The sequence below is a fragment of the Hemibagrus wyckioides genome, linkage group LG11 (genome assembly GCF_019097595.1).
Source record: "Hemibagrus wyckioides isolate EC202008001 linkage group LG11, SWU_Hwy_1.0, whole genome shotgun sequence".
In the NCBI taxonomy this organism is placed as follows: domain Eukaryota; kingdom Metazoa; phylum Chordata; class Actinopteri; order Siluriformes; family Bagridae; genus Hemibagrus; species Hemibagrus wyckioides.
This window is the reverse complement of record NC_080720.1, coordinates 12,303,159-12,326,897: the sequence shown is the minus strand read 5'-3', so window position 1 is coordinate 12,326,897 and position 23,739 is coordinate 12,303,159. Positions and strand designations below refer to the sequence as shown.

At 38.6% G+C, this 23,739-nt stretch overlaps 1 protein-coding gene across 5 annotated transcripts in view; it reads right to left on the bottom strand.

Moving 5' to 3' along the window:
- farp2 (FERM, RhoGEF and pleckstrin domain protein 2) overlaps window positions 1–23,739 on the bottom strand; it is a 47,756-nt gene that overhangs the window by 10,396 nt on the left and 13,621 nt on the right. For all 5 annotated transcript variants that reach the window (XM_058403579.1, XM_058403581.1, XM_058403582.1 and 2 more), the window contains exons 3-20: window positions 19,556–19,660; window positions 18,168–18,210; window positions 18,003–18,081; window positions 17,670–17,767; window positions 16,359–16,473; window positions 12,773–12,920; window positions 12,574–12,669; window positions 12,123–12,286; window positions 11,719–11,787; window positions 11,545–11,605; window positions 11,148–11,394; window positions 2,495–2,667; window positions 2,096–2,185; window positions 1,718–1,851; window positions 1,205–1,286; window positions 873–1,110; window positions 563–693; window positions 190–258 (exon numbers count right to left, since the gene is read on the bottom strand). In XM_058403579.1, the coding sequence (XP_058259562.1) occupies window positions 190–258; window positions 563–693; window positions 873–1,110; window positions 1,205–1,286; window positions 1,718–1,851; window positions 2,096–2,185; window positions 2,495–2,667; window positions 11,148–11,394; window positions 11,545–11,605; window positions 11,719–11,787; window positions 12,123–12,286; window positions 12,574–12,669; window positions 12,773–12,920; window positions 16,359–16,473; window positions 17,670–17,767; window positions 18,003–18,081; window positions 18,168–18,210; window positions 19,556–19,660 (2,142 nt within the window). The remainder of the gene's footprint in view (window positions 1–189; window positions 259–562; window positions 694–872; window positions 1,111–1,204; window positions 1,287–1,717; window positions 1,852–2,095; window positions 2,186–2,494; window positions 2,668–11,147; window positions 11,395–11,544; window positions 11,606–11,718; window positions 11,788–12,122; window positions 12,287–12,573; window positions 12,670–12,772; window positions 12,921–16,358; window positions 16,474–17,669; window positions 17,768–18,002; window positions 18,082–18,167; window positions 18,211–19,555; window positions 19,661–23,739) is intronic.

Below are 23,739 nucleotides of genomic sequence, written 5' to 3'. Positions count from 1 at the left end.
GAAAATAACCTCCAGACTAAATAAGAAAATTTTGTTTAGCCAAAGAAAATAAGGAGCTGTTTTCTTCTGGGTCTTACTACTTGCCTGCCAGGCAGCTACAAATAAAAAGCATGACCTGCTTTTCCTGGACACCTATGCTAGTAATTTGTTCAATCCTGCTGTAAGAAAACAAGTGGTGTGTAAACTCACCAGGAAGAACATCCTTTGCTGCAGACCTTTCTTTGTAAGCTTGTAAAGACATCCTTCCCTGATGAACTCCTGGTGATCACAAAAGGATTACAAACCACAGAAACCATTGCACTAATCATTTTAGTTTAAAACAGGTCTGTACTGCATCAGATGATTTTTGCCTTATTGGGGAGAGAAAGGTACAATATGTTTTTTTTTTTATTTCCTAAACATTTTATTATTATTATAAAGAGCAAATAGTTTTTAAACATCAGTTTATTCAGAGAGCCCTGTTGTGCAACTTCTATTTTATAAATAAAAATAAGTATACATCGATTTTTTTTCTCTCAGCAAGCAAAAATTAGAAATACACTACGTAAAGCAGGCCTCTCACCCTGCCAGGTGCTGTGAGGTTCTCAATGCCAATCAGGTCCCGCTGCAGTTCCGTCAGTTTCTGGAAGTTCTCTAGTCGAATGAGGCTACTCTGTAGCTGAGCTGTTATCTCTGTCACCTCCTTTAGGGCCTCTGAAGACACAAACATACACTCTGTGAATATACATACTGCTCCTACTGACAAGTCATCGAACACTGCTGATGAATAAAAAAGGTGATTGACACATGGGACACAAGCACATGAACTCACGATTCTATGATTTAGCTCTGATCTAGTGGGATTTAATGATGGAGTGTGTGACTGTGGTTACCTTTGCAGTCGTGGTGGTCTCTGTGCTCGGGGGAGTAGTGTTTGCACAGGCGTTCAAGGATCAGCTTATAGTGCATGAGCCTCTGGATGGGCTTGAGGAGGAAGGTGTTGAGGGGCAGATAACACACCTTCTGCAGTTCAAACTCTTTATAGACCGTTTCCAGCTTCTTTACACGCTTTGTTGCCTTCTCCAGCTCAGTCAGTACCTCATCGTGCTTCTGTAGGAAGCTGGTAAACTCCTGAGGAAATTTCAATGCATATTGCAATTGGGCATTTTAACCACAGTTCAAATCGGTCAAGAATGCTCCATTCATTATTTTACTAAGACCTCACCTTCAGGGCACACATGTTCTTCAGCATGACATCGCCAATCCTCTGGTAATCTCCCTTCACATGAGCATTAGAGCGCCCCTCCCTGGTGGCAAGAGGAATTAAATATTAGCAATAGTAAAAAAATAAATAAAAATAAAAAATCACTGGCTAAGTGTCATATCTGTGGGGCATCGTTAACTGCCATGTCCTTATAACATGACAACATGACCGAAATGTTCAGCTTTACTGAAATCTCACTTGAAATAAAAAAATCACAGTTAAATCTCTTCAAAATCTTTTTGGCTTCAAACTCTTTGTAATGACTAGCAACAAGTATAAAGATCCTAAATGCTGCTTCATCTTTAAACTTTCAGTTTAAAAAACAACAAATAACATGCAATTAAAAATTGAGCAACAAATGTGTATACTGTTCTGCTGAGCTGAAATTTCACCTAAGTCCTGGAATATGTCGATAAAATGAATTGTGCTTTGTCCATGATTGATTATTTGTAGTAAGAAAGAGGAGACTGGTACCAGAGAGCCAGCCTCTGGTCGATTTCTTTGAGAAAGCCTCGATGGAACTCGTAGATGGGGTCAATGTTGGAGAAAAGGAGAGTCATCAGGCCTTCAGGCATGGCATTCTCTTTAATCACTGCACTGCGGAACCACTGAGGACACACACACATATGCGGCAGCATGACACAAAACACATCCATATTAGACACAGATCTCATCATCTTGTCTGTATCAATGAGTCACGCATAAAGCAGATACAGACACTGGGCCCTTTATTGTTTCTGCATGTGCACATAATCACACAAATATACCACACTTACAGTGACCTTCCCAATCCTACTACCTTCACACAAATACTTAACAAACTTTTCTTTAGGAACAGATTTGTTAGCTTACCACTGTGATAACCTCCAGGTCCTTCAGGTATGTCCTCTCAGTCATCAGAATCTCTTTGGCAATAAAGTAGGCTTTATCAGTGGGATATCTCTGAAGAAAGACAAAAGAAACACATAAATAACAGTTAACACTATTTCATGTTACAGTATAAATTTACAAATTAGTGAGGTAGCATGATTATGCCTGTAACATTATACATACTGCACACAGATATGTTTATTGTACTGCACACAGCGATATGTTTATTTACAGGTTTCAGGGAAGACTATTATATCCCAAACAAAATGTAATACATGATTCCCTTCAAGAACTCTTTTTGCAGTTATATACTTGGCCTTTAGTCCAAACCAGTGTTCTATAGTGTGATTAATTTTCCCTAGACAACCTAGAACAGCATACCTTCCTCCTAAGCTCCTCCTCCTCCTCCATCCTGGAGCTGCCCCCCTCGCTGAGAAGAGGACTCGAGGGTGCCTGGCTGGGCAGGCTGAGCGTGGACATCTGGAAGGACGTGGACATACTCAGGGGACACTTAGACCCAAAGGGAGACAGCTGGGGGCTGTCCATTATGGGACCTGAGAAAGGAGAAAGAAGAACAGAGACAAAGTTAATAAAGACATGAATTTAAGGGGAAAATAATAATAAGTACATAATACATTTACATTTCCGGCATTTGGCAGACAGCCTTATCCAGCACGACTTACATTTCATTTCATTTTTATACAACTGAGCAATTGAGGGTTAAGGGCCTTGCTCAAGGGCCCAGCAGTGGCAGCTTTGTGGACCTGGGCTTTGAACTCACAACAATATGACCAGAAGTCCAGCTCCTTAACCACTAAGCTACCAAATCCCCCAAGATAAAACATGGAATAATGATCAATAATTCACATTTTGGCTGCCATTTCAGCACTCTTGACAGTCTTCACAGTGCCTTTACAGTACATACACAGGATATTATGTCCGACCCAAATGTCACAGGAAACCTGAAGGCTATCCCAGGGCACAATCTCTCACACACACACACCACACCCACTGACACACTACAAACAACACGTCTTTTGACAGAGGGAAAACCAGAGTACGCAGAGGAAAGCCCCAAAGAATGTGGAGAACACACAAACTGGAACCAAAAGGGGAGAACTTGCTATCTCTGCACACAGACGCAAGGCAAACGAGATAACCACTAAGCAACCATACCCTGCTACTTAACACAATTTGGGGGGAAAAATATAGAGGAAAAACGTATGGAAGAAAAATGACATGGGTGGATCATATTTGCAATATTATGGCAGTTCAGGATAAGACTAGTTTTATTCTTGGTCTAGGAAACTAGTTTGGAAAACAATGTTGGGGACTGAAATTGAGAAACACCTAAAAAAAAGGTGGTGAACAGGTTGAACTTGTAAGTCTACGGGAACAGGGGACACGTGCGCACACGAAGAAAAGAGTGGAGAGAGAGAAAAAAAAGAGAGACAACGCAACATCGGTACTCACAAGATCTTATATTCGTTTTCGAACGCAAACCTTCGAACAGCAAATGTATGTAAACCATGTGTTCCATATAGCTTACAAGCAAGAGCTAAAACTTCTAAATATTTGGACAGAGATCATCTCTGAGGATCATCTCTTAAGATCAAGATCAACATGTGTGGACACAATTTAAAAACAAAAAACAAAACAAAACAAAAGGTCAGAACATCACCTACCAAAAAAAGTCTCTCCAAAACTGCTAAATTTTAATTCACACATTTCAGAAAGGAAAATAAAATAATAAAAGCTTTACACACAGAACAGCAGACTACTTAGTTTTTTCTAAAGAACAAGCACATCTTGACCAGACGAACAGAAACAGCCGAAAAAACAGAAAAAAATAAAAACATCTCCTGTATGACCCGGAAGTAATTCCTGAAGAGGAGGCTTATCAGGAATGCAGCCAGCCTGGCCAGACGGTTTACAGTTTAACTACAGTGTCCCATTGGGTATGACACAGGAGAAGGGGGAGGAGGATAAGACAGCGTTAAAAGCACTTAGCCAAACTCCTGCACAAACACAGAAGCAACTCCACACAGGAAGAGCCGGAGCTGTGCACCTCTCAATCTCTCCAATCGTTTATCAGACTTTAATTCCTGTACTGAAAAGCTGAGGAAATGGCTGCCATCTTGATATCACAGTGCCTGTACGGTACATACACAGGATATTATGTCGGCCCTCTAAACCCAAATGTAAAAAAGAAAAACAACAAAAAAGAACATAAAATTTAGATATTTACAAAACCTGGAGTCATAAATTCACAACAAAATGTATATGAATTGGATAAGTGGAGTTTGAAGCAGGATGTTTGCAGCATTAAGAACTGATTTATGGTAACTTACATTCCCATCAGCTTTTTAAGAGACAATGCAGTGTCCTGATTGAGAACCTGTATCCGTTTACCAATGCATAATGATGCCTAGTAAGGTTGAATTATTAACTGGATATTGAGGCTGATTACTAGTGATGGGCATGATTAATAATAATAATAAAATAAAAAATTATCATAATTATCAAAATGTTTGTTTTTGTGTGTCAGTTTTTTCCTATGTGAAAACAGAGAGCTCTATTTTGTTATATTTCAATATCGGCTCACAAGTTTCTGTGATTGTATCTTCAACATCCTTCATTGTGCATATAGGGCACTCTGTATGTTTTATGAAATAATTACAGCCCTTGGTAGTGAGCATACAGTGACTGGAAAACGAACTGAAATGCAACCTAAGCTGAAGATAGCAGCAGCAGGATATTCAGGTTCAAGTTATCTCAGACAAAAATTCTATCGGTAAACAAAATCAGATGTGTATATACGTGATATGATGTATCAGTGTATGTAAATGACTGATTGCGGCACTATTTCCATTAGTTCCACCCATGAGTCCCTATCTGGTTTGGTTAACCCAGGTAAGAAGGGTAACCAAATTCTACATGGGTTCGGCTCACTTTGCATCTGAAAATACAAAAATGTGAGTTCATGGACTTGTTAGTGCATCGTCCGGTACTTCACTGTGTTAGCATTGTGCTAGCGCTGCTTTCACGGCCCACGTTCTACATTCTACCAAAGTGAATAATCCAAGTACAGAGCTGAGGATTCAAGGCTTTTATGGGCCCAACACTGGAAACTAAAATCATAATATTACTGACTGTAGCAGAAAAACGTAACTGCTGTGTTATTACCATACCAGGTGATCCCACTTAATATTTTTTGACCATGAATAAACAGTATCTCATGTAACCACAACTAAACCCTCAAGCTTTCTGCCTGCTTTCAGTGTGGCACATCTACTGATGATTCTCTTTATATTCAGTAATCTACTACAAGTTGAGCTCTGTTAAAAGTGACAGTAATGCTAGTGGCATATAATTAAGAGAATAAGAAAAACCTGCATTTATTGGGCTCCCGAGTTGCACAACTATCTAATGTTTCATGCTCATCACTATAATGCCACAAACAATAGACTCTGCTCCCTAGATAGCATGGATGCTACATAATCACTCAGACCCTCACTTTTGTGTGTGTGTGTGTGTGTGTGTGTGTGTGTGTGTGTGTGTGTGTGCGAATGCTGGTGGTTGTGGGGAACACAGTATTCACAAAATGATGTGCTGGATGGTTTCACCTATCTTGAAGGAAGCATGCATTAGCTTTCACCCTAGAGAGGTTGCATCCGACACGATATAGAGAGAACTAGATCATGGGGGAATACCTCTGCACTTCTTTTGTCTGAAATAGGACCTGAAAAGTGAAAAAGATGGTTTCAGAAAGGTTATATATGTGGTGAAACACACCTGCTCCGTGTCTGAGCCATGGTTAAAAAAAACAAAAAAACATGTGAAAATATTTCTGGATCTTCAGGAACATGCTTAATTGTTGTGCATTTCCTCCATACATACTTTAATAGCTGTCGTGGCACAGGAAACACAGACAGACACTGTCTCACCATGATGGTATCTGATGCCATATACTACTTACAGCTCGTGCTTAGCTGGGAAAATGTGTGTTATTACACTTTCACACAGCTGCACAGGGCAGCACCGAAACCACAGCACCTGGCAGCAGAATAATGGCCAATTATTCCCCAGCCTTTTAAAAGCACCTAAAGCATTTGTTTACATTTTCCAGACCACTGGACTGTAATCTTATAAAAAAGGAAACTCTCATCCAAGATTACTCAAACAAACAAAACTAAAAACTGCTGAATACTTACAGAACTGAATATAGGCAAAACAATCCTAAATCTGTGAATCTCAGCACAGAACACTGGATTTAAAGGCAGTGTATTACGAATGTGTATTGTATGAATCAAATCAAGCATGAATGAATGTATTAGATGAAATGCAGCAGTTCCAGCATTTAAAGCCTCTTTTTATATTTTAATAGGACATTAGTCATATTTGAGTCATATAAGTAATAATAAAAGGAAGTGACAATGTTAAGTCTAAGATCATGTACCAAAAACAGCAAATGGTTTATTTCAAAGAAGAAAAACATACACACACATAAGCACACTTTTTCACATTGAATCGTTATAGATTAGGCACTTAGCTTGTGTAGTGATTCTTAAATTAAGAGCTTTAAAGTGGAAAAAAAAAATGAAGTGGTCTTGTTTCTGAAATGAAATCAGTTGCTAATTTAATAAACTCGAGAGAGGGGATGGAAGGGGAAAGGGACCAGGAAGATAATACTCAGAGCAAGGAAGATCTTGTCAGTCTTCACAATTGACTGTTTGGGGGGAAAGTAAAATTCTGCAAAGATTTGTCAAGTGTGAATTTTTAGTTTCAAAATTGATCAAATTAGATCAAAAACATTAGTGAAGTTTCCATATGTGGCCATAGATCACAATGAGCTTGTTATAGTGGACAAGACCCAACCTAGCTCAGACTGATAAACTGACTGAATTTTTGTTATTAACTACGACTCTGTTCCACGTCTGTTTATACAGATTTCATTATTTATTATATTACTATATTTCTATATTTATAGAGCTTGCCAAAATTTTGTTTATCACTAAACCTTCAATATGCTGCTGCAAGACTCGATATAAAAGCAGCACTTTGTGATCACCTTGCTTTGATCTTACCATCCAAACACATGTAAGAGAAAGCTGTAGGGTTACTGCAAAGCTCAGGGTGAGTAATGTGTCTGCGTGAAGAGCAGACGCCCAGCCTTCATAAACAAACCTTTGACCATCTTGGGTAAATCTTCTGCTGCAGCTACAGCTTCAAAGCAGCATTAAAACCCAAACAGATGTTTATCGTTACAAAAGCTAGCAAGAGCACATTGAGTTATGAAGTCAGGCTGCATTAATGCATTGAGAATTTAAGGTCAGTTAAACAAACAAAATTGCTTGAGTCTATGGATGAGTCCAAAACATAACTGCATTTTTCAAAACAGAATTTCAGCATGCCTCAAACTCAACTAATGCCACATTAACAAAAGTTCCAAGCTTGTCCAACGATGGAGGTAAGGCAGCTGGATGGCTATCCTGTGCCCAGTTACACTGCTTGTCCTCGCTTGTGAGAGTAGAGAGGATTTAGGAGGAAACAACTTCACACAACTGGTGCTGAACACAGCTTTGCCATCTCTCAAAATGACAATGAGAATGAACTCGCCCTTGAATGACCTAACAACTCTAGCTTATTAGCTATGCAAAGGTTCTCTTCATCTGTAAATTGAAATCTTTTTACAGTTGTTTTTCAATTCATCTTTCTGCCATTTAGTGTATTTTGTACTGAGATAATGCCTAGTTTACAAAACAAGTGCTAGGAAGGCTTGCCACAGGAAGAGAAACCACAAATCTGACAACTGACATTTAGTAGAAAATGGACTGAAAAGAAACAGAGAGTCTGGACAATTCAGCAAAGTGAAGCAGGATGAGACAAAGCAGGAAATGAAACTAAATGGAATTTCACTGGAGACAGAATAAGGAAATGACATCACCCATAGGAAAATCTGCACTGATCATGCCCCATCTTGTGGTTTAGATCTCAGTCTACTTATGGACCGCACCTCAGCCAAGAAACAAAAGTATTTAAGCAGTCTGGTCTACCCACAAAACCGCAAAACCTGCACTTGACTGATGTCTCCTGTTAATGCCTTGTGTAATGTCCAGTAAGGTAATGTCAACTCAATCTAATAGGTTTGCCTAACTAAATGCAACTATTTAAGAAATGAATTGTGCAAAAAATAAACACTGAGTGTGTGAATACAGGGGAGGAACTCAAAAACAAAAGTAAACCGGATAGTACGGATAACTTGCTTTAAACTTCAGAGAAAAATTATTAAAGGTTTAAGGGGAAAGCCGAAATTTTATAAATCATCTGAAGCTTAATTGCTGTCTCTTAACAAAACAAGGAGGATGAAGCACATTCTTCATTAAATGCATCTTTGCAGTGTAAAAATAACTGAAGTAAATCATATACATATATAGCTATATATAGGAGAGTTAATACCAAGTCCCATCTAAAGGGATGTAAATGCTCACTGAAGAATACAGGAATGTGCTTTCAGACTACAATTTGTTTGTGTCAAGACCACTGATGGATCTCGGACACTATGCATGAGCGTGCACATCACTCAAGGAGCACGTTACATTCACACTGTTTTTTTTTTGTTTTTTTTTGCAGCACCACTTTGTTGTTGGTGCATTACATTCCCTGGAGTAAGAACAAAAAAAAAAAGGTTTGCCTGGAAATTATAGATGTGCATTAAAGAATATCAAGCTACATAGCAATAAATCACCATCACCAAAGAAAATCAATGTCAAAAGTGTAACATGGGAGAATACTGAACAGCAGGGGGCACTGTGGGGTAACTCAATCACAAAATTAAAAATATCAATACCAGTGCTATCAAGCCTCAACCAAACTTTTGAAGGAAGAAGCACAGCTGCCAGTTTCACTGCTGCTTCACAACAGGCCTGAGCAGAGTGCCATAATCAAATTCACACCAAACACTGGAGGGGATATGTAAATGGTCAGACAGTTTTTGCTATATAAAATTCACAGCGTCTGATCAGATAAAACATACTGGCACGTGTTGATCGGTTATCCACTATAACACACACAATATTGTTGCTATGGATACTTTAAAGTATCATCATTCATCATTATGAGTATGGCTGTGTTCCAATTTATGTTTTCTACCTATTCATTTGATTTCAAATATACCGTTATATATACTTTGTCTCTTTTAAAAGGGTCAGTGTCAGATTATTATATAAAAAGGCACCATAATAGAACAATGCGCAAAGTACATGCCTTACTGGCAGCATAGATTTGTTCCTTATCCGGAATCTTAACCAGCACTTTAAGACGATTTTCAGATGACTCTGATGTAATATTTGACTATTTAGAAAAACAGCTTAGGTCACTAAACTTTAGATTAAAAAAACGGGTTCATACTTCACAGTTCACTAGAAGATAAACTGGAATTGCATTCAAATATCACGCAAATAACAGATTACTGTATTTTTAAGTTGAAAGAATACATTCTGGTGCTGAATACAGCAACAACAATAGCTTAGACTATTTCAAATGTTATAGAAGAATTTCCTAACGCAGTGATTCTCAAACCAGTTCAAGAGCCACTATTCTAAGCTATAGACTATTTCAATATTCTCCTTCAAAGTCCAACACTGGCTTTAAATAATTGTGGTGGTCAGTAATTTTCAACAATCAGCGCTATTGGCACTACAGACCAGACCAAAGATCAAGTATAAAACCGATTCCAAACATAAGGCAGAGAAGAGAGCACAGAGCCGCAAACAGGAGAGCTGAACCTGCACTTAAAAGGTGAAGGAAAAATCTCTAATGTCAGCACCAAATCATACAAAAGTGATTGTAGACCCAGAAGGAATGTCATGACAAGACATAAGCTTGAACAACACAGCAAACATTTAGAAAATCGGGACACCAGAAAGCAAGAAAGACTAGTGGCTAAGTGCACTATAAGATAAAGTATGAAGGAAAAAGTGGCAGCGTGAGATGCTAAAAGTGCCTATTATGAGCTCAAGAATTACGTAGTGGGGAAAAAGAAGTGCTGTATCTGTTTAGCATTAAAGACAACATGCTGGCACCAAGCCAGTGGGGTTTTTTTTCCATTTCTGAAGTATTACAAAATTAAAATGTTTTATGAATTAAAAAGCTGGATGGAGCTTTAGTGTTCTGCAAGGCACTTCTCTAAAGTAGAGAGCCCAATTTAGACAGAAGTAAAAAAACTACATATCAAGCTGGGTGGATTTGGGGGGTTCCCCCAGGCTTAATGAACGAAGGTTGTGGCACTCAAGGAGGAAAGCTTCCATCTCTGCAGTACTAGTAAACGGGTTGCTGTAAAACAAATCAGACATCAGCCCTGCATCGGAGCCCCAGTCTGAATCCGAATCAGAGCTGTCGTCTCCCGAGCCCTCTGTGCCTGTCGGTGGACAGCTAAGCTGCTCCAGCTGTTCCACCAGCTCACTAAATTGCATGGCTGAACTGGCCTCTGAGCGTGCAGAGCACGGTGGGAAATTAAGCATGGAGCTGGCCTCAGACAGGTTTTCTGAGCCGGGCAAACGCAGAGATGAGGACGACAGTCCCAGGTTGTCCAGAGAACTGCACTCTGAGCGGTTATTGACCAGTGAGCTGGTCTCAGAACGGCCAAAGGCAGCCTCTGAAAATGCATTTGAGTTTCCGTTCATTTCACATTCGCCATATTTGAACCTCTCGCCGTTTTCATTAAAGCCAAACATATATGCTTCATTTCCGCCTGCGTAAAATGACATTTCAGCAGGGTCATCATCTATAAACTCCTCGCTGAACTGCAGCGGGAATGCAGGGATTGGCCCAGAGTGCATAAACTCTGTCCCCAAAGCCTCCAAAGGAGTAAGGAAGGCCTTTCCGGCACCTGAGCCGAGGCTATGCATCTGACACTGCCCACCCTCACCCAAAGCCACATGGTCGCCATAATCATTGCCATTTTGGGAGAAGCTACTCTCTACACGCACGAACGAGGGGCTGCAGTCTCCTGCTGCCGGGTTGTAAGGGGCACCTGGGAAGGCTGAGTTAGATGGAGGGTGTATCTTTGCAGGCTCCTCCTTCACGGGGCTAGGTGGTCTCACAGGCTGCTGAAGAGATGAGATGTGCTGAATCTGCAGGATTTGAGGCTTGCTATTGTTATCCATTCGTACAGGAGAGATGGAAGAGTGCAGAGACGGAAGGAAGGCTTCCTTGTGGAAGGAAACAGTGGAAGATGGAGAAGAACTGCATATCTTAAGGCTGTCGTTGAAGGACAGGCTCTGTAAGAGAGAAAAATAGTCAGAAAAAAGGACTAAAGGGAGGTATGGATATTAGGAGGCAAAAAATAAATAAATAAATCATTCACTTTATATACGTAGAATAAAAAGCAAAAGTCTTAGATAATAATGTAGGCACCCTTTGTTACTGACCTGCTTAGGTAAATCAGTGGCTAAGGAGCGAGTTGACATCCGGATCTTACTGCTGTTTCTCCTGTGGAAGACAATTTACACAATAAAAAACAAACAAACAAAAAAAATACAGTAGTTCCTTCCTGTTTCAAAATTGCTGTATTAAAAATATATTCTTGGTCAGCAGAGTCTCACCTTTGGTAGGGTGTTCTTTTCACACCACTGTCCCTAACATATTGCACCAGCTGCTTCTGAGTTCTCCCACTGTCACAAAACACACACTACATCAAGCTTGTTCCCACACACGCACACAAGCATTTACACAACCATAAGCATAAAAAAAATCAATATAAATACATGAAACTTTGATTTTATCTTTTTTAGAGGAATTCATTTTATTAAGATGGGTCTATGAAATCTGTTACTTCCACAGGCATGACAAACAGGGGATAGGAAGAAATGAAATAATGAAAACAGGCTCTTTGGATTTCTTAAAAAGTAATCAAATGTAGACTTTGTAGATTATGTTTGTAGCTTTGTGTAAAGGACAAAGAAACAGATGTGTCTTTTGCACGCTCAAACACATCTGCACACAGTACCTATATCTGAAGGAGGATCCCCTGCTAAACAGAATTGCTTTGGTTTTGGGTTGTGGTTGATCGAACAGACGGAAGAAGGCATGGTGCTCCACACAGCTCTTCCAGAAGATTTTGCATTGATCACGGCTAGCCATCAGGAACTCCAGAGTGTCCTGATGAGGACCCTGAATGACAGAGAGAGATACCCAGTCATAATGAGTTCATAACAAAAATAATCATGGCATGGGAACCCTCACCATCCACTTTATTAGGAACACCAACAATCATATGGAGGCAATGCAATGCATACACAGGTCAAAAGCTTCTCATCGACGTCAGAATGGGGAAAAATGTTGCAGGTGTAGAAGAGTTCCTAATAAACTGTGTAAGAGTAGCGTAAGAGTTCCTAAAAAACTAAGTGTATATGTGCGATAGATAGATAGTGATGCCTCTCCTGGGCCTCAATACCCACATGGGCCTCGGGGTGCAGCTTGATCAGAAATCTCTTCCTTTTGAAGCTCAGTTTGCGAATCTTGGACCAGTTGAATGTGTTGATCTTGGTGTTACCCTGAGAAAGAGATTAAGTAATTGCTAAAGTTTATCATAGCTTTAAAAGGACAGACCTAATTCCAATGACCAAGCTCAGATTAATATAAACAGGCTATGCTCACCTGGAAGACATGCAGGCCCATGTGGGCCACTGATAGGTTGATCTTGGTGCCTTCACGGTCAGCTGCAGGGTGGAAACGCACACCGTACATCTCCAACTTACGGGCAATCTCCAGCACTTGGAAATCGGACTCCGCAGGCGTCTGACCCCTGCACCAGGATAATAAGAGTAAATCACACGTGCTGAACAATAAACAATAACAATAAATATATTTTATCTTGGTTGTACAAAAGAAAGATTGTTGACATATTTTTAAAAGTATGGACATTCTGAGAATTAAAAGCACAACATTCTGATGATTAAAAAAACCTAACAGCAACCTCCCATAATAATTTCAGTTTTAAAAAAAATTCTTATTGAAGAATTGAAAATTCTTATAGTCAAAGAAACCATACAAATCCACATTAGGTGATCGTCATTAGAAAATGACAACTAAAATTATTAGTATTGTGAATACTCTGTATAATATACATTGACAGGAAGAAATAAGGTGCAAAGAGAGCAAAAATCGTAAAACACTATTTATTAATATTTATTCATAATTGCTTGAGATGAGCTTCTATCAGGCTGAGACCCCTTTTCACTCTACTCGTTCATCTGTGCACACTTTTTTTGTGAAATGAAAATCATATCAGTTTGAAACATTCCTGCATAAATATTGACATGGTTCAATTTGATATTAGTTTTGGGCAGAAGATGACATAAAAGTCCTTGCTATTACAATTGTGAGCCATAAAACTTTCTACATTTGATTCAGTTATGTTACAGTTACAGAATATCATAAATGTACTTCTTACACATTGGAACAAGCCTTAGTTAGCCTCTATAGCAGCACCTCAGGTTCATTTTAAGAGAATCAGATTAAAAAGCTGTAAGTGGGTGATTACAACCATGTAGAGTAGGAATAAAGCTATAGATGAATCTATCCCGTAAAGAGCATGTGTATGCCAGGCTCAGGCCCAGTGCCAGATTATCAGCACATTCTAATTTTGCTCATCCTTTAAGCTGTGAAATCTGCTGAGGCTCCTCCCAGCAACAGTATGGCTAATAAAGGGGTCTTAACCGGGGGATTAGATACACAATCTAACACAGAGCTGACCTGAACATTAACCACATCTCATGCAGCGTGACCACAAACCAGAGTGGCACAAAGACACAGAAGCTACCGAAAGATCCAAAGCAATCATTATTTGACACACTGATTTCTTTTTAATAAAAACAACACAATTCACGTTTAATATTTTGTCCACATGAAACAATTATAATTACATCATAAGAACTGTACTATCAAAGGGTTCATTTAGAAAACACTAAAGATAGAATTTGATTTTAAACTTTTTTGCCTCTCCAGTTTTGTTCTCGGATCAGAAAGGAAGAATCAAAAGCTGAGCAAAGGTGAATTCAGATGGAGCAGCTGTCCGACATTACAACCACATCTAATCCATATCTGCAAGCTGTTCAAACAATGCTGATGCATTTCCAAACATCAGGCAGAGTGGAATCAGAGCCTCCATCGCCCTCCACTTACAAGATAACACAACAGCTATATTTTCACCAATCAGGAAGTTAGTATGTTTATGTTCAAAATTGTAGATCATGATCCAGCTTGAAAAAAAAAAGAAGAAGAAGAAGAAGATGATATTTTTTCCCAAATTACCGGCTCCCACTTTCGGTCTCACTTTAGTCACTATTCTTTAAAGAAGAAAACAAGAAACTGAAGTTTACGACCATTGTTCTGCATTTTCTCTATATACAGCAAGAGAGAAGATAATGCTGCCTTCTTCGAGGTTTCTACCTTAGGTGTGCTAGTCATGCATAGAGAAGATGTTTTGCATTAGTGCAAGAAAATGAATAACAGTGCACCGTCATTAGCTGAGTAATGCTCTTATGCTCCAGGTTTTCTGATGTGAAGGAGAGTAAGAGACTCTAAAAGGGTTTTTTAGTCTCTAAGTGTTTGTGTTGCAGCTGAGCAACAGTAATACAACAAGTCTATAACTCTGCTTTTTTTTTTTTTAGAATCTCTGTGGGCGCAACATCCATTTTGGCAGCAGTCATTATTTTTGTTAAAAAAAAAAATATTGAGATTCAGACTAGCAATTACAAACTTGTGGTGGTTCTCATCTTATAATTATTACATTTCCGACAGGCCATGGCAAGGCAGCATGTGTGATGTACTCCCACATAATAAATTTTACTAGACAGTCACGGTACAACACACCAAAACTAATATCATTTTTGTCTTTTACAATATTGTCTGTAGCACCTGTTGCATTTATGATTTTATAAATCAGGGATGAGCACTCTAGTCTACGGTACTGTTCTTTTCAAGAAAGTTAAAAAAATGTGCTCAACAAGATAAACAAAATGACTGCACTGAGAAGCAATTTGCAAAACGTGTTGTTTGAACCATATTTCTGTGGAGCTTTCTGTCTTCTGTCTATTGACAAAACAAAAATTCCCTTCCTAAATCAGGGAAACACTGTTTATAGTTAACAATAGCTATCTAATAATAGTTTATCCTATTTTTTTGGTTTTGCAGAAAGCGTGTTACATTTCTGTTGCTGTGAGAAACTGGGGCCTATTAATTTGCTTTCCATTAGAACGTCTGTATGATGTTTTGAAAAGATTTTTTTTTCTAATAATGATGGAGAATGTTCATTTAAGAATGACACAAAACATGGAGAAAGAAACAAAAAAAGTTAAGTTAAACTTAAATAACTTTCCATGGTAGAAATAAGGTTTTCTTTTGAATAGTGCGTCCCCTATAACCATCATGTTAACTACCCTGGACTTTGCCTTATGAGCAAGATTTCTGTTGAATACTATCCACATACTCCAGATACTGCAAATTAGATGTTCTTATATGTTCTTATTTTCCATGCAAATACTGAAAGAGAAGAAAATAATTCTATTTGTATTTTTGTGAGGGTTTTATTCATTTTCCTGGAGATCTAGTTTTGCTTAAAAAAAAAGAGCCCTCGAGCTTCATACTCGTACCAATAATCTCTATCAAGCTCCATGCACTCAACTAATCGGAAGCTTTCTGGTAAGCTTTTAAAAAGTGCATCTCTACTCATATCTGTATTTGTAGTCTTTAGAAAATTTGTATTTGAATACATGCCTACCCTACCAGTTACTTTTAATTCATTTTGCCCTGGTTTCAGTAGTTAAATAAAACGAGTGCTGGTGGTTTGGTAGGATGAGTCTAGCTTGAGATATGTTTGTGCCATTTAAAGTGCATCGACATAAACTATTGCTGTCTCATGTAACACACTGACAGGTAAATTCAGGAAGCTACTTTCCCCATTTATGCAAAGGACAAACTGAATGTTACTGACGATCTATGACATGAACAAACACCCCTTATGTATGAACCAATACACAAGAAAAAAGAAAAGGTTTCCAAAATGTATGCAAATCCAAGTGGTGGGGACTGGGTGTGATTTGTACTAAGAAATACAAAACCTGAAACAGCACACTGTGTTCCGTAAAGGCAAAATACACAGGGCTAGTATTATTTGCATGATGTTATGTACTTTTTCTGCCGTCACTATGTGCAGTGAGGATAAGGATGGTAATGGTCTTACACATGTCTGCGATGGAACTCGATGATCTTCTCCTGCAAGTGCTCCTGATACGGCAGCAGCTTAGTGTGCTTCAGATACTCCCTGTCTGAAATATCATCATGGTCTCCAATCTCAGCTGAGGGAGAGAAAGAAAAACTACAAAGACTGAGGAGGAAGAAAAAAGAAAAAAAAAAGACACTGTTCTGCCAAAAACTTGTTTTGGCATCTGACACATTAAAAATACCAGTTTATCCTAAATAAAGCAACCATATTTCCCTCAAGTGCAAAGAAAGATGCTGTTTTACATTTGTCAAACCATTTCCTTCAGCTAGTAGTCCTACAAAAAAGCCACACAAAAGAAAAATACATGAAGGACTTGGACGCTTAAAAAAGCATTTATTTTGGGTCCTTAGCATATAAACGATAAGCCCAAGTTTGCTGGGTGGTAGAGTTTCATAGATTTTTATAACATTTTGTCCACAGCTTCTACGCTGGGTGACTGGCATGAACATGGGCTGGGAGGAAAATTTAGTTCTCAGTGATCAGACACTCATACTTAGTCTTGTTTATAAAATATAAACATAAAAACATTCCCAAGCTGGGTTATCAGTTAAACTCCACATAATGATTCAACCATGGGGAGAAGTAAGTTCCGTGATGGGCAACATGGATATGAGGATCTCTCATAAACAGAGTGTGTGCTACACTGACCTGGACATTTTTGATAACTGAGATAATTTGTTTTCCCTGGAATGGCTGAGAACTTCAGAGGTTGTTTAGAGCTGCTATAACATAAGAGATAACAGGAACTAACATGCTTTGCTGTTAAACGTAAATGTAAAGCCGTAAAACAAATATGCAAGAAGTAGAAATTAAAATTCTAGTGTTAAACTAAAACACTTTGAAAAACAATCAACTTTGCTTCATATTGGTCACTAATTATATTTTTCTATAACAGAATATAATGTAAAGGCCACCAGTGAATGAAATGTTCTTTAAACCGAACCTGACACACTACTCTGGATGTGGTGTGGATTCTTCTTTTTGGTTTGTTTAATTATGTACAATGGGAAACTGAATCAAATGGCTGACAAACCATAAGTAAATCAAATAAACAATTGTAGGCTGAAATGCTCTAAAGAAATAGAGAAAATGAATAAAGTGTCAATTGCAGCAAGAAATAAACTAAATGAATGAACGAGCAAACGAATGAATGAATAAATAAATAAATACAGTACATACATACGAAGTAAGCGGCCATGGTATTATGAAATAACAGGGTGTAAATTAAATAACATCATTGGCCATTGTGCATCGTGGACATACACTTACATTGGACAAGGTGAGAGGCCAGCAGAGCTGAAGTGTTTTCTGTGCAGTTCAGTCGGCCTTCCATCAGATCTCGCTTCATCTGCAGGGAGAACAGGTACCTGCACCAGGAAATACAGAAACATGCACCGCATACACCAAGCATTAAGGTATGTTCTGATAAACCTGATGGTATGATGGTATAAAACCGTAATGCTGGCCTTTACAACCGGCCAAGGAAATAAAAAACTTGCATATATGTATATATACACACACACACATATATATATATATATATAATATATATAAAAATAAACAGCAAAAGTCAGCTGTTAACTCTTGTAGCTCGTCACATACCTGCTGAATTCCTCCTGAAGCTGGCCAGGATCGGGTGGGAAGAACTTCACTGACAAACGAAAGAGTGTGTTCATTGGTCCTGAAATACAACACACAATCACAAAAACACTCACAAATGTTTTCAAATTGTACTACAAATAACCCCAAATCTAAGTGTGCACTTACGTCGCACTTGTTTCACTATGAGCTTGGTGGGCTCCAGCCAAACCTACAACCAAAAGCAGAGCAACAGCTTTAGTGTTCGTCCCTTTTAGAGATTGTACGCTCAACATTGCCATTCCACACTCCTAGCGATTATTTCCTTAGGAATTTGCTGGAAAAAGTTTGTTCTTTCATGTGCAAGTTGAGATGGAGAAGTGACACTTGGTCACCTCGAGGTCAAATAAACATTTCAGACCGAGATGAATACAGTTAGAAAAGGTCAGAGTTAACACCGTGTACTGAAATATTCATTCAGCATTTACAGAAATAATACCTTCCTATTATATTAATAAAAGCATTTTTAATGCCATGTGTTTTTGCAACTACCGTGTATAAGACCCGCAGTTGCTCTACAGGAGATTCCTCCTTTATCACACACATCTGTGACTGATTGTAACAGGAATGCACTGCTCACTGCCACACCTTTCCTCCAGAGATCTCTCTCTTGTCCAGAAAGCGATTCTTCATAAACGTATTTATGTTTTAATAAATATGCAGAGGTTGTGGTACACACAGTTGCCCTTTTAGGCACACCATCAATAAACTTAAACTTACAGCTATACAACTAAATTGCTGTATCCTGTTTGTTATTGAATCTGTGGAAAAGGACCAGTACTGACAATACGTTTAGATTACTGAACATTCTCAGTGACAATGACTTGGTGACAATAGTGCTAGGATTTTTCAATATCTCAAGGTCTGGTTTTATTGTTCTATGTTAATGCAAATTTGTCACAATGCAAAGGCGGCGTTTATGGACGAGCCCAACCCTCATAGAGAACTAGCCACTACCTTCGTTAATCAGCCTTCAGGGGAATGCTGACTGCTTGGTGGTTAGCTATGTCTGGTTTTGTACCCATGTACTAATCTTCTGAATCCTTCCACTCACCGCTACACTATATATTTCACCCAAGGCTAGACCTAGCTAATGGTAGAACAATTTTTACTAGGCAGAATAATTAGCATTCACAGGTGACAATCTGTTCAGAATCAGGCCTATGCAGGTATGTGGAAACACACGGAAAGAAAAAACAAAACACACAGAAGTTCTCATAATCCACCTGGATTTTTTTCTGCCTCTTTTTCTTCTAGCAACTCCTTCACGTGTTTGCTTCTCCCTGTACTGCCAGCTCCTGAAGTCTCCTAGTGCTGTCTATTTTAGATTTATTTTAAAATACATCAAGTTGCTTTATTCAGAGCCAGACAGCTTTACAGCTATAACTGAGAGAGACCACCAAACCCCCGAAACCCAAAAGCGGTACATATGACGTTATAAAACTGGAGCTGGAGGTTTTGGAGACTTGTTCTGTCAGCATGCACACTGGGGCATTGTTCAGCACACAGCCACCTACCCAGTTCATCTGCACATTCTGGAACTCCAGACCAAAGTAATCGCTCTCGATGAGATTTATCCTGCGATACACGTCATTAAGAAGGGTCTGTCCATCTGCTTTAGCCTGTAGTCAGAGAGAGCAAGAGGGAGAGACAGAAAGAAAAGCATTGTGAATAAGAGTGTGTCATTATGAGATCTTCACAAGTGGGCAATTTCAGAGCCAAGCAAGATTTAATATTCTGTAAAGATAACTGACTTTTGTGACAGTATACAATATACTAACATTGTACTTAACCTCTATATTTCATTCAAAAGGCAGGTAGTCACAATGCTATCTACAGTCACAGTGCTAAATTGAGTAGGTATGAATGTGGTACAAATGTAGAACTACTGGGACGAGACCAGGTATTAAAACAAAATCAAACAAGTAGAACTCAACACTTGTTGTCAACACCTAAGTACCTCTGGGTATGTGTCTGTCTATTTGAGTAAGGGATTATGGAAAGTGACAGGGTCTGTGGCACAAAGTGTATAAATGTTTGAGGTTGTTGGCGGTCAGTGAGGAATATGAAAACGTTTTATGAATTGCCCTGAGCAGAAACTCTGGGAAAAAAGTCAGAATGTGGAGAGCTTTGCTATAAAACGGCTCCATTTTCAACAAAAGGGAAAAACCTTTTTGCAGAACTCTTCTTCTGAAATGCCCTGGGCTTTGCTTTCACAAAATGAAGGACTAATTGCTATGTAGCGAGAACACGCTGCAGTTTGGGTTTTGGATGCCAGTCGACGACTTTTTGAGAAAATTACACAGCAAGACATCTGTTTGCAATGTCGAGTGTATTTTTAAGACCAGTGCATGGGCAGGGTTTGGTTTTCTTTTAACCCCTTAACCTCTTAGGGTATTATCACTATATTATTTAATGCAAATTATTCAGTAACAGCCACAAATTATTCAGAAACGACAGTAAATGTGTACAGTGATGATGGTAGGGCTGGGATTTTAAAGGCTTAAACATGCAGGTCTTTAAATTTCTTGTGTAAGAAATGTAAACAAACTGTAGATCATATTAGCAAATAAAACAACAAATGGAAGAAAAACGTATTGTCTACAATTACAGTTGTCTAGATCATTATGGGAAAACTGGGTCTCACGGTCATACAGCATGATGTGAACTACAGGAGAGTTTACCCTTAGAGACATGGTTTTGTGCACACGATCGATTTGTTACTCATGATTAAGGATCTACTGTGTACTTTTATTCTCTTCCTCTGACATTGTGGTTCCTCTTTGGCCATGCCTCCTCCTTTAATGGGTAATTATAATGTGGGTTAAATCTACAAATGCCCTCTAGCTGGTCCCTGCATTTGTCATCTACCACACGTTCAACCTACCCAGAGAGGCGCCCCTTCCATGTTTCTCATAAATCTTTATGGTCTGAGCATGGTAAGGACCTGTAAAGCTCATGAAGACATGCTTGTCTGATTAGGTGCTTGTTAAATAAATTAGTATACCTTGCTTAAGCTGTACAGCAACTTCAGCAGGTTAATAAATATCCATGCTGACCACACCAGTAGATAGCCTTAGGAGTGTGTTACTAATAAGAGGCAGAAGAAGCTCGTCCATTCTAAGCTTTTTAACATGCAGACATTGACATTTTCTAGAGGAAATTTTATTTGTAAGTTCACTTGTACAGGCAATTAAGATTTTAAGTTGTTTATTTCAATCCTTCCTATTACCTCTGCTAAGTCTTATCACTTGACAAATCCTATATTGTGACTTTTAGGGTTTTGCTGGTGATGATGTTGGCAGAAGAGTCTAAACTCTAAACTGTTTATTAATCAAAAGACACAGCTCTCCACTAAAGAGTCTCTGTTTTATAAACCTGCTGCTGTGAAAACACTGGGTTGGTGATTTCCAGGAGGATGTCCTCACATGATTTTCTTTAAGTCATTATGATCTCACTGGCTGTTCCACTAGTTCCTTGGCTTCACACCACCAAGTGTATATGTGAAACGGCTATAAAAAGGAAAAGGGAAACCGAAATGAGCAGAGCACTTGCGCACTTCATGCAGCTAGAGACTTTGAACTGAACAAATCAGTATCAAGAGACTAGCAGATTACGTGTCAGGGCAAGTTTTTTTATTTTTAGTTGCCCAGGGGACCAGCAGGGTAAATAGGCTGCTTCATTACAGCTGTTGGCTGTTTTTTCTTTTCTTTACATACATGTCGCATTGACTTTCACAGAAATTTGAATGTGATATGCAGGCCCATGTTGTTTAATCATAACGTGCATGGTGGTAGTGTCGCACCTAAATATAGTACTTATTTCCAAAATCGACAGCATTACAGCATTAACTTTTTTTTTTTAAAAGGTTATTGGCTTCACAGGTGACACATTTTTTTAGTATCAGAAACCTCACAGATAAGTGGAAACACTGACAAGATTGAGAAAAATATGCACTACAGCTTCATTATATATGAAATAAATAGTAAATAAATTCTCCCAAAAATCTGATCATTTGTAGATGATCAAGTGAAAATAAAGAAGTGATAACAGAGCCTGAGGCAACATTTTACCAGAAATAGAGCTCCAAAGGCGGTTAAAATGTTTATTTGCTAGCTACCTTGTAACATCCGAAAGCTACACAGTTATATAAGATCTGCTGTGTGATGATCACTGGCATCTGGAGCCAATGGAGCTGGCACTTCATGAAAGAATGCAATCACGTGACCATCGTGCTCTCTCTATAGATTGTAACTCTACAGGCTGTGCAGATTGGTACATCTTGCGTTCAAACAGTGCAAGAGCATTAGGTGTATTTGAAAGCTGATTTCCACTATTAGAATGTCACATTTCCAGTGCATCTTGTTAAATTTATAAAACACTAATTCTTTTACATGCAACAAAGCATTAAAATGTAAACATCCATTTATATACAGGTATCATGTGGACAATGATTACTTAAAACTTCTAACAAACTGGCTGATGTGTGTAATGCAGGAGGTAAGCTGTCACAAGCACAGCTTAGAGAATAGTAGAGACAAGCTCCAACCTGGCACAGGGAGGGGTTTGAAAGGAAAGTGTGTGTTGGGCCTGCGTGTGTAAGTTTAGCTAGACAGCGATGTGTGTGGAATGAAATGTGACCTGGGCTTGAGTAAGAGAGCCAATGGCAGTATTCCACACTGTTAGACGGGAAAGCCGTGTTCAGGCATGTCTTAACACTCCAGCTGGTGTGCCATTTTCTTTTCTCACACACTTAAAACCCGGTTTAACAGCCAGTGTATTTCGCTGTGTAAACACACCTGGCCACACCCATAGCACCTTAAACCAAATGAAAAATTTGCAAATTCTTCCCTATTAATCTACGATGCTCAACAACTTACTACTACTGTCATGAACTTGACATCACTTAACAAATGAAAAAATTCTTACTGTTTCATAGTCCACAATTTTATAACCTATTACACTGATTAAATAAATAATAAAATAAATAACTAATAATTATTTCCATCCTGAAAATAAAATGTAGAAAGAAAAAAATAAAATGTATTGTCATTTAATTGGCACTAGCTTCAGATCACGTCCTAGAACTATAACTGTCTGGTCACGGGTATGTCAGATGACTAGCAATATTCTAGTCCAATATTTCTGACTAGAGATAGTTTATTTATTAACATTCAGGGGAGCTCAATGTGTCAGTTTAGTGTGCTTTAATCCGGGTTTGGGATGTGAGTCTAAAGTCTTTGGTTTGCACACCTAAAAAGTTAATGATTCACAAACAGGACTTAACATTCACTTCCTTAACCTGGCTAAGTCAGCTCTCTGGTGGTTGTCTATCAGCTTAAAAGTAGCCAACACCCAAAGATATGTTGATATGTTACAGCTGAAACAGCACACGAGTCAAGTACAGCTAAGAAGTTAAGAGTATAGTTAATTATTGCCAATCCTTGGATTTGAACCTACAATCTCACTTAGCTTAGAACTAGCCAGCACCGAAACACCATGGAGGACACCTGAACAGGTTAATGCAGTGAATGGTAAACAGGTAAGGATTAACAAATAGGGCTAGGTGACTCAAAAATGCAAACCCAGCTTAAAACAATTCTTAAAACCATTTTAACATATTGAATTCCTGAACAGGAATTCTTTTTAACTAAATGGAAGGATAATGTTTTAGCTTTCTCTGTGAAGGTGAGTGAAATAT